The sequence below is a fragment of the Camellia sinensis genome, chromosome 5, assembly GCF_055761805.1.
Source record: "Camellia sinensis isolate YWXY chromosome 5, ASM5576180v1, whole genome shotgun sequence".
In the NCBI taxonomy this organism is placed as follows: domain Eukaryota; kingdom Viridiplantae; phylum Streptophyta; class Magnoliopsida; order Ericales; family Theaceae; genus Camellia; species Camellia sinensis.
This window is the reverse complement of record NC_138965.1, coordinates 70432494-70443706: the sequence shown is the minus strand read 5'-3', so window position 1 is coordinate 70443706 and position 11213 is coordinate 70432494. Positions and strand designations below refer to the sequence as shown.

At 35.1% G+C, this 11213-nt stretch overlaps 1 protein-coding gene and 1 pseudogene across 1 annotated transcript; one reads left to right on the top strand and one right to left on the bottom strand.

The window, feature by feature from the left end:
• The first annotated feature begins 810 nt into the window (after positions 1-810).
• LOC145788688 (uncharacterized) lies at positions 811-4497 on the top strand (annotated as a pseudogene).
• A 1871-nt stretch (positions 4498-6368) lies between these two features.
• LOC145791477 (putative UPF0481 protein At3g02645) lies at positions 6369-6872 on the bottom strand. The gene has a single exon (XM_082871828.1). It carries the CDS (start codon positions 6870-6872, stop codon positions 6369-6371), a length of 504 nt encoding a protein of 167 aa, XP_082727954.1.
• Between the last annotated feature and the right edge of the window lie 4341 nt (positions 6873-11213).

Here is an 11213-nt window from a genome sequence, read left to right as displayed (position 1 = left end):
TTAGTAACAATAACAATGAAAGCGGAGGAGAAGTGAAGATTGAGAACCAAGAACTGCCTAAGAGTGAACATTTTTGTTATTTAGGGTCGATTATCACAACAGCGGGGGAGATTGATGCAGATGTGGCCCATAGGATTAAGGCGGGATGGTGTAAGTGGAGAAGTGCATCTGGAGTACTATGCGATAAACGAATACCCACTAGACTAAAAGGTAAGTTTTTATAGAATAGCTATTAGACCAACGATGTTGTATGAGACGGAGTGTTGGGCAACCAAAAAACAACATGTAGATAAGATGAGTGTGGCTGAGATGAGGATGCTAAGGTGGATGTGTAGCTAGACTAGACAAGACAGAATTAGGAATGAGTGTATTCGGAAATGGGTAGGAGTAGCACCGATAGAAGATAAGTTGAGAGAGAATCGATTAAGATGGTTTGGTCACATTCAACGGAGACCAACAGAGGCAGTAGTGAAAAGATGCGATGCTGTAACGGTAGAGGGGAGTGTTAGGGGACGGGGTAGGCCTAGATTAACGTTGGCTAACGTTGTAAATAGAGATATGGATTTACTTAATTTGACTAACGAAATAGCCTTTGATAGGGCCGAGTGGAAAAGAAGGATTTATGTAGCCGACCCCATTTGATGGGACTCAAGGCTTGGTTTGGTTTGCAAAATCTTTGATTTTTAGATTCAATTTTGATGTAAAATTTGATTCAAAATTGTACTACAATAGTGAGAAAAAGATTTATACTTGAAGTTTTGACAGGAAAAGATAATCTAGGGTTTGGGTTTGAACTGTATTGATTGTGATATGCTGCATCTGGCATGGAAGCACTTATTTATCAGCAACATTAGTGACGCTACAGAGGTTCTTCAAAACGGTAGCGAGGAAATCACTCATATACTGTCAACCCTTAGTTCTACATCGATATCATTTTTCTCTGACTGGCATAGTGGTCTATCGATCCCTACTAAAGAGATTCGCAAGGTCTATGCCGGGGACTCAGAGCTTGAGGATGTTTTGGGGACAGTTCAAAGAGTTCCTTGTCACCAGAAAAGCTTCTGTACTCGTTGGAGTATGCAAGTAACGATTTGAAATTGGTGATGATGGCGGTACCGCTGACCAGTGTTATTAAAGGCGATAGGCGCACCATGGTGCCAAGGTCTCTTGAGGCCTAGGCTCAAGGTGCAAGGCGACGCGCAGGCTTCACCAAAGTGAGGCGCACCTTGTACGGAAAAAAAATATAATTTAATATAAGTAAATAATTTAGGGTTTAATATAAACAAAATGAAATATTAACATTTAGTGTCTTTTGGAGATTAAGAATTAGGGCTAATTTTTCTTTTATCATTGATTTGGGGTTGAATACCCAATGTATTGGCATCTGTAATAAGAGCAGAGATCTTTTGTAACTGCACCATATTAAATCAATGGTCAGATTTTAAACAAAACCAATTAAAGCAACAATAAAAAAAAACCTTCAAGACACAAGCCTTAGGCCAGTCAGGCGCCTTATCATAGTTGCATGGCCTGGAACACCACAAGGTGTAAACCTTGGGCCTGAATGGGACTTGAGCCTAGGCGCACACCTACGCGCACCTTATTGAAGTTGCTTGGCCTGGAATGCTACAAGGTGCAAACCTTAGGCCTGGATGGGACTTGGGCCTAGGCGCGCCTTTAATAACACTACCGCTTAGAGATACTAAGAATGAGAATTTGTTGGATTATTTGGACGTGTGTTTGGATTTCGTCGATAAGAGTCGAAAAAAGGGGTTTGTGTTGGTGCATTGCTTTGCTGGTGTATCAAGAAGGTACATTTATGTATTAATGCATTTGTAGATTTTGGTTGTATCTTGTTGAGGCATGTTGCAAATTTGGAATTGGTGCTTTTGACTAATTGAAAATTTTGTCTCTTTGTTGTTAATGATTAGGCATGCTTTATTTTCAACGCATTGTCTATTTCCACATAATGTGCACTATAATAGTATTATGTTCACAGCATAGGAGCAGCCCTTGAAAATCTTATTCCCAAAATTATGTTCAATCAATTCGTAACCAATCCTAAACCTTGTTACACTACATTTTAATTTGACTAGCCTTGTTTGATTTCCCTAAACCCTGGTTCTATACGTCAATGCATCAATGCTATATTTTACATGCACAAAATTATAGCTTTCTCATATTCAGAGGCACTTCCACATCTTAGTCAGATATCTTCTTCTGTGAATAAGTGCTTCCAAGTCCATAGAAACCTCTTTTCTCTCATGTCAGTCTTCTGATCAATGTGAAGATAGTATCTATTGAAGGCATATATTCTAATAGCTTTAGTTTTTTGTTTTGTCAAGTTCTGACATTTTACACCCTTGTCTGTGTGTATTGATTGTAGTGCAGCTATCATTACAGCATACCTGATGAGAACTGAACAACTATCTCAAGAAGGTTTGACAAAATTAGTATTGTGGTTCTATATGTTAGTATTTGCTTACGGGCTTCCATTTTTTTTTTTTTTTTTTTTTTTTTTTTTACGTTTTGAAAATCTGAATGATGGTGATAAGATTGATAATAAGCTCATCTGTGTTTTATCGTTTGCACACCTTTGCAAATGCACTTGAATCTTTACAGAAAAGCTGTGAATTTGTTTGCCCCAATGATGGTTTTCTAGAACAGGTGATGCAAAGCAATTTTTTATGAAATTATGTTTTATAAGCAACTTTGCAAAGTGCTTTTAAGTTTTACCTTTCAATGTGTTTAGCTTATCATGGACTCTAGATGTTTCCTGATTTCCCTTGCAGCTAAAAATGTTTGAAGAAATGGGTTTCAAGGTTAATCGTGCTAGCCCTATATACAAACGCTTTCATTTGAAAGTATTAGGTCTGAGTTCTTATCTACTTGTTGTTTCTATTCTTTTTACTCCCTTTTTTTTTAAATTTATTTATTTATATATATATATATATATATATTTGGTTTTTTTATTTCAATAAAAAAAATATATTTGTAACTTTGTAGATATATTTGCTTTGCTTTGTTTTGTTTCTCCTTCTAAAGATTTTTATAGGTAATCTGTGTTAACTTATGTTTATTTGTGATCTGCCATAGTCAACTAAAGCATTTTATTCCCCTTGTATATTATAAATTTATATGCACATTCATAGTTAAGTGAATGTTGCACAGTCAAATCAAGAAAGAGAAAAAGGAAATAAGAAAAAAGAAAAATGTCTACTTGTATATGTTTAATTAACGTTATATGAACATTTATGATGAGAAGCAAAGTATACTATATTATTGGGCTTTCCGTTTTCTGAAAAGATATTTTGACCCATGATGATAGGCGATTCTTACAATCGTAGAGAAGGAATAGATACTTGTAAATTTAGGGCTGATCCTGGCTTACCAACAGAAGAGGCCTCATCCAATGTGGGTATATCTGGGAATAGCGGAAGAGTTTCTAGTCATGCATATCGTTGCAAGAAATGCCAGAGAGTTGTTGCATTGCAAGAGAATATTGTGGATCATGTTCCAGGAGAGGGGGAGACATCCTTTGGGTGGCATAAGAGGAAAGGCGGTAACCCTTTCAACAAGTGTGATGAGGTTGAGTGCTCATCCATCTTTGTTGAACCTCTACGGTGGATGACAACAGGTACAAAACATCAGCCTACTCCCTTCTATTTTGTCTAGAATTTCTGATATCTTGGCATAGTGCTGAATAAAGCTGCTGAAATAGATAAATAAGCTATGAAAAGTGGCCAAACATTGAAGTCTTTGGGCCCACATTTGATGGGTACATCCAATCAAATAGTTTTGTCGGATTTTCAATGTAAATCCCACATTTGGAATAAATGAACAGAGATGGTAGGCATGTTCTATGAACATCTCCCCTCCTAACATTTTTTTGCAAAATGTATAGTATTGATCATTTATTTTGTAATATTAAAAAAATTAGATTATAAAAAGTATTTCAATATAATATCTCGGTTGGTATTTTTTTTTAAAAGCAAAACAGATCGTACCTTTTGAAAAACAGACCGGAAACCAAAATTTTGGTCATTCTCGGGTGGTCAGTTGGTTCGGTTCGGTTCGGTTCCATCTTCTTTTTTTTTTTCTTTTTTTTTTCCGGCCCTAGTGTTTATGGTTTAATTGGGGAGTTGCTAATAGGTCATCATTCAATTGATCCTACTTGCAAATGTCCAAGCCTTGTTGTCTTTCTTTCATTCTCAAGGTTATTCATGTATGCTCAAATGACAAAGTCCCCACCTTTTATTGGTATCTTTTGTGACATTTACACTATAATTTGCAGAAGATGATTTGAAATTTTAGTTTTTGATTCTTGTTACCCCTGGCACCAGTTGAAGAAGGTGCATTAGAGGGCAAGCTTTTATGTGTCCATTGTGAAGCTCGCTTGGGTACTTCAATTGATCAGGCATCCAATGCAGTTGTGGTAGCTAGATCATCCCAGCCTTTTAGCTCCATAAAAACCAAGTCGACATCAGCACTGTCTGATGTTTTTCAAGGCAGAAGAGGTATGTGCCTATATCACCGTGCTAGAATATGGAATACAGTAAAGAGGTACCTAGTAATAAAATCTTGAATTGTGGTATACCAATCATATGAGAGCACAATTTTTGAGCCAAGGGTTGGATGTTTGAGAACTTGTTTATATTTGCTTTATTTTTGCATGGTGTCTTTGATAACCAGCAGCAGCAAGGGAGTGATATTTTAAGTGCCTGGCCTTCTGTTCATAGTATATGGTTGAAGTCATAGTATGATTTTTGTATTTCCATATCCAAATTTATAAGCTTCTAACACTTAGGTTTCGATGTTGTCATCCTGGTTCTCTATATATTAGATGCAGGGAAAACTCAACAGTATGCATCCCCTTAAATGTGTATACTATATGCATCTTTTTACATATTATTTTGGTAATTGTTATGAATCTTTTTATGGTAAATGTTATGCAATCTCAAGTAGGGTCATGACAATTTATGGTTTTCAAGTGAAGATATTGCATGTTACTATATTATATGATACAACTATGTATTTTATGGTTAGTGTCAAGCTTTTTTTTATTTGTTTATTGAAATGTTACTCAACAACAATAGATTATATTATATTTCAAATTGTTGAGTAACATTTCGATGAAAAAAGTGTAACACCTACAATAAAAATACATAGTGTATCACAAATTATTTTTTATTACAAAACTAAAATGCATTTGTATTAAAAGAAAAGTAAGTATCATACAAGCAAAAGTTAGAGAGAGAGAGAGAGAGAGAGGGAAAAAAAAACAGTTGCCAGAAAAAAAAAAGAGTTACGATAACTATAAACTACAAAAGCTGCCAAAAAAACAGTTGTGGTTCTAGAAAAACTACCAATTTTCTCAAGATGGGATTTGGAAAATAAGATTTGCATCAAACTAAAGGCCAAACCCACCATCGTTGTCTCAAACTTCAGTCACCTCTAGAAGCCAGAGTTGAAGAACACCTACAACAATAAGGGGGAGGATTGATAGAAACGGGGACCATTGTGGGTGTTAGAAATTGAAAATTCTATGTAGAAAATCGGAGGAGAAGCTCTCAAACCCCTCTTCCGAAACATAAAAAACCAAGATCTACAATATAGAAGTTTTTTTTGACCGCTAGAAATTCAGAAATAAAAAATTGTCGTAACACTATCAAAAGATTATGTAACATTTAGCACACAAATTTGCAACATCTAACAAAAAAAAGTATTTAACAATGCACTCATACAGTTGCATTTCCTTACAGATACAGAGATTCTTATCATTACAGCTATAAAGCATCACTAGAGAAGCTTAAATTCTATTAGAATACGTGAAGTTATTTGGTGGTTTGGAGTTTTTCTTGACACCATTCATGTTTTGCTTCACACCACCAAATGGACTTCGATTAATGAGCACTACCTAATTTTCCTTAGGGAAAAGGAAAACCATAGTTGAAACCAAACACAGAAGAAAGCACACAAACAGTTCAAATGATTGTTCACAAGTTTAACTAACACATTCAAAAATTTTAAGATTATGGGTGAATAGAACAACACTTGTTTTAAAGATACATTCACTCTCCAGATTAAACACAGACATATATGTAGGAATATTAATAAAATAGTAGGTGATAGGGTGGTGAGCTAAGAAAACATTATCATATTATATCAGCAATGGGATGGGGATAGAGTAATAGTAGTAATTTGGGAAATGAGAGTCTGCGATAGTGAGGAGTAGGAGAAAAACGGCTGCAATAGTGGCAACGGTGACCCATACATTTGTGGAGTTATCATGATTCAATGAATCTACTCTTCTTCCTCCATGTCTTGTAATGAACATTCACTTTGCTCCACAGTTCAGCGTAGTAGAACTACTTCGAAACAAGCATTCCTTTACTCAGGTTGTTGAACATAAGTGCTAGCTCCTTGTCATCATCAAGCAAGTTGTCAAGAACTTCAGGGCGACGAAGTTGGTTCATATCTTCTTTGGAGTTGATAAGTTTATCCATGAGGTATGCATAATCGGAGCAATATTTTGGTTCATCGTCTAAGGAATGTTGCTCGTAGGCAATGATGTTACACAAGAATGTTGTTGTCCTATCATTAACTTTAAACTTTGGTATTTTAAGATGACCATGTTCAAAGCGTCTATTGAACATGCCAAGATGGAGCTCATTATCATCTTCTACAACCTCTAACTTGACACCACCATCCTGAAGCTCTATAACACACGGCATTTTACAGTAAGTTCTCTGATTCTTGTTTTGGTAGTCATTTGACTCATCTCTGTAGGAGGGAAGACAACTAATATGCACAAAATCAAGAAAATGATTGCTTTCATAAACAGGTATACTTTCAAATTCGGTTATGGACATGTAATGCTTTCTAGTCGCTTGTCAATGAGAAGCAATGAAGCCATCCTCGTAAGGAGTTCATTGGAGGTAGTAGCAGGATTCTGGTTTGGATTTTGGGTTAGGGTGTAGCTCATGTCAAAAAATGTAGATATAACAAAGAATGGAAGTTGGTTTTCAAGCAGCATTAGGTCCTGCTAATTTGCGCTTTCACTGATGATTCTTTGAGAATAGATATTTGTTAGGTTTTTATTCTTGGCAATCCCGTTTGATAAAACTCCTTTCAATTGTATTTGTTTTCGCACTCTTTATTTCAGTGAGGCTATGAGTTTTTAGATGCGAATCCAACCCAAATTGTGCCTTCCAGAGAAGTTTGTAATGTTAATTCTTTCAAGATTGCCACTTCGCTGATTATGACGGGGATCAAGCTGCATGTCCGCACACTTTCTCACTCTTTATTGCATTCGAAGTTGCATGTCTGCCCCTGCTCACTCGAGCGAAGGCTGCGTCAGGCAAAAAACTTGAGAAGGATGAATGTACGCTCGAGCACAGGTTTCGTGGCTCGAGCGAAGCCACTTATGGAAAACACGCGTTTTTGGTTCCTCGCTCGAGCGAGAGAGTCTTCACTCGAGCGAGCTTCGCAGTCCCAGATTTCTATAAGTATCTGTTTTAGTCCAAAACTAGGATTACTCCTCCAGATCTTCTTCTTGGATATTAAAATTTATATCTGGGGATATTTTGCTAGTTTTCTTTGATGTTTTGATTGAGTATTCAACTCATGGTTTAAAGAGCATACATCAAAGGATTATTTGTTTGTTCTACACAAAAGAGAGACTTGTTCTTTGGTGGATTCTGAAGAATTCGAGCCTGAAGCTTTGGTGGATTCTGGAGTGGCTCATCGTCAAGACAATTTCGAGGTGAAGACGGGGTTGGAAGAGGCACATAGGGGTTGGTTCAATTTAGGCGTGGATTCGCTAGGTAATTGAGAGTATACCTGTATAATTCCTTTATATCTTCTTAGTGGATTGTTTTGTGGCTATTGCCCTTGATTTTTTTATCACAATTGGAGGTGCTCCAATTGTTTTTCCACGTTAAAATCGTTGTGTCGATTTGTCTTGATTGTTTGATTGGAATTGTTTTATTGCTTTAAATTGATACATAATCACAAATCAATATCTAGCGAATTTCTAGATTTTTCAATATTTGTCATCGTACTTCTTCTCATAGTTGGTCAGCTCAACCAAGAAGAAACTGAGAAACGAATCAAGCATTGTCACTGTCAAGATGGTCAATGGGGTCTACATAAGACTTGCGAGCTCTTTCTTCCAACTTTTTCATCAAATCCAATCAATCCTCATTTCTCTGATTGTCACATTGAAGATGCAATTCTAGAAAACACTCTTTGTGTTTTTCCATGGCAAGTAGTTTGGGTCGACCGTGGTGGTAAGGCCCTATTGAAACTAGCACAGGTGTGCATGCCCTTTCATTTACACGACACATTCCTTTATGCACTCTGAAGATACAAGGTTATGAATCCCCAATATTCTCACTGCTATGTTGTTCCATCCTCTCTCTATCACTCAACGCTAATTGAAAAGGGGTAAGTTTAGTAGGTGTGTATGTAAAAAAAAAAGAAGGAAAATGATATGTCTCATTTTCGTTTGTTTAGATAAAATATTTTTTATATTTGGTAGTGGTAGTGGTAGTGTGTGGGGTGAAGGTGAAGGTGGAGGTGGAGGTGGAGGTGGGGTGGTAGCGGTGGTGACGGTGGTATGGTAAGGTGGTGGAGGTGAGAATGGTAGTGGTAGTGTGGTGACATTGATAAGATTTTAATTTGGAAAACGTTTTTTGCCTTTAAAAATTGAAAATTATTTTTTACCCAAATAATATTGTTTTTCGTTGACTTTCGTTTTTCATTGTATCAAACACTAGAAAATGTTTTCCGCTTAAACAAACGGAGCGTTAGATTAGAAGAACAAGAAAAAAAGAAAAAGAAAAGTGTACTCCTATTCTAAATCAGTCATGCTATAATGCACACCTTTTTTAAAAGAGTATGTGTAACACGTAAATTATGACATTTGTAGTGTTGATCATCAACTAAATATGTTTTAGTTATAACTTAAAAAAATTAACGAGTTATAATTAAACACCACATAAAGTATAACTAATAATTTTTTTGATTATAATCAAAATAATAATTACAACAGATCATAATTAATATCATAATAAATCATAACTATTACCACAATAAGTCATATGACAATTTGGAGATGACGTTTATAAAAACAAATTTTGCCATCTAATTGTGCTCCACCCGAACATTCAAAAGCAAGATGTCAATATGACATGACTTAGCAATGTCAAATTTGCCATACAACAAGAAGACGTCAAATATTTTTGTTTTCATTATTTTAATAGTGAGCATCAATAAAAGAGTTTCAAAAATATTAGAATAAAAAAAAAAAGATTAAAGTTAATGTAAGAAAATAATAAGTTTGGCACATGGGTAGAGAAAAATTATTGGATATTCTAAGAATATCACTTATTCATACTCTTTCATTAATCATTATTGATTATGCCTCCTCATATTCCTCAATCATTCAATGCAAAATTATAAACCCCACCCTCTTGCCAATTATAATATCTTGGAGTACCATATGACCGTACTCCACGAGTATCCAATAACTTCCCATGGGTGGAGTATGTATTTAGATATTTCAAGTTTGTATATGCTAATTTGACACCTAAATATTCAAAAAAAATTGGTATACAAATTTTTGAAGGTTTAAGTGGATAGAGATACTATAAATATCACAAATGCCATAAGTAACTAAGACATATGGTACACATCTTAAATTTGGGTGTGTATTGTAGAATTTCTCATCCCTTATAATTGCAGAATTGTCGTTACTATACAAATTATATGGAGAAATCTACCGCATGCACTCCTAAAAAGGTGCATATTAATGATAAAATTATGGCACTTTATAATTTTTGTTATGAAGTTTTGTGATGAGAAAAATTATGAACATTTTCAAAAAGATAAATATAATAAAATTATGTATTATAATTTTTAAATTAATTTATCTTTTTTTTTCAAGAATGATACATAAGATAAAATTGATAAAAAGGACTTCATTCATTGGAATGGGACCTTGATGTCATTTATGCATTTGACATATTCAAGCATACATACAAATACAAAACAATAAAAAAATATCAATAATGCTAGAAATACATAGACTAAATATAAAATAAGACACAGATATTTTATAAAAAATAAATCTTACATCATGTAAATTATGTTTATGTTTAATCCTACATGTACATAATTATTGAAAAAAAATATATGAAATCAAAACTAACTATATAAAGGGAATGGCTTCCCTCTAGTCCAATCATGAACTGAAGGGTACTGTTGGGCCCGTAGGGACTCATCACGGGTCCCGTTTCGATAATCCGAACCATTCAATGTGTAGAACTCACGGAGTACTATATGCTTGTAAAAAATCACGTTGATTGAATATCGATAGCTATGTGATCAAATCAATTTTGTATGAAAAAAATACACAGTAAAAAATAAACGGGATTCGTAATAGGCCCCTACAGGCCCAACAACACCCTCCAATCTGATCATGGACTGGAGGAAAGCCATTTCCCTATATATACCTGACAATGTTGGTTGACAAAAGAGATGATGTGAGGACCAGATACTATTATTGAATGACAAAAAGGAATAGATCTTTGTGAAATCTGAAGAAATAATGTTTCTTTGTAATAAAAATAAATAAATAAATAATGCAAGGGGTTGTGGCACTTTAATAAGATTTTGGGTATAAATCCTGAGGTTCCTGGTTCAACACTTCCTGGGACTAACTCCCAGGAATTTGGTGCAATGGTCCTAAGATGGCCCTCTAAGTGCTGGACGAACCGTATTCAAAATTTAGGTGTGGGGTCGAATCCTGGCAGCTGCACTCCTTGACTTAAATGGTGTGTGTCTTATAGAGTCAGTGTACACACCTAAGATTTGCTTCTCGTCCTGCTCCGATTAAACCAACATTAAGTAATTGATTCTAAAGTAAGCGAACGACAAGTTTGGAGAATTTACTCATTAACTAAAAAAAAAATTGATGATAACTCCCTTAACAATGAGTTAAATAGACCTTTCAAATTCTTTACTTACTAAAGAATTCAAGAGTAATTAATCTACAAGCATCCTGAAATAAAGAAGGGAAGCCCCAAGATGCCTTAAACCAGTTCATAAGTACATACTGGTTGACGGGTCTAGTCTAGATTATATTTCTTGAGAATTATGTTAAGGCATCTTTTAATTTTTATTACTCCCTTTTGTTGTTGGATTTTCGA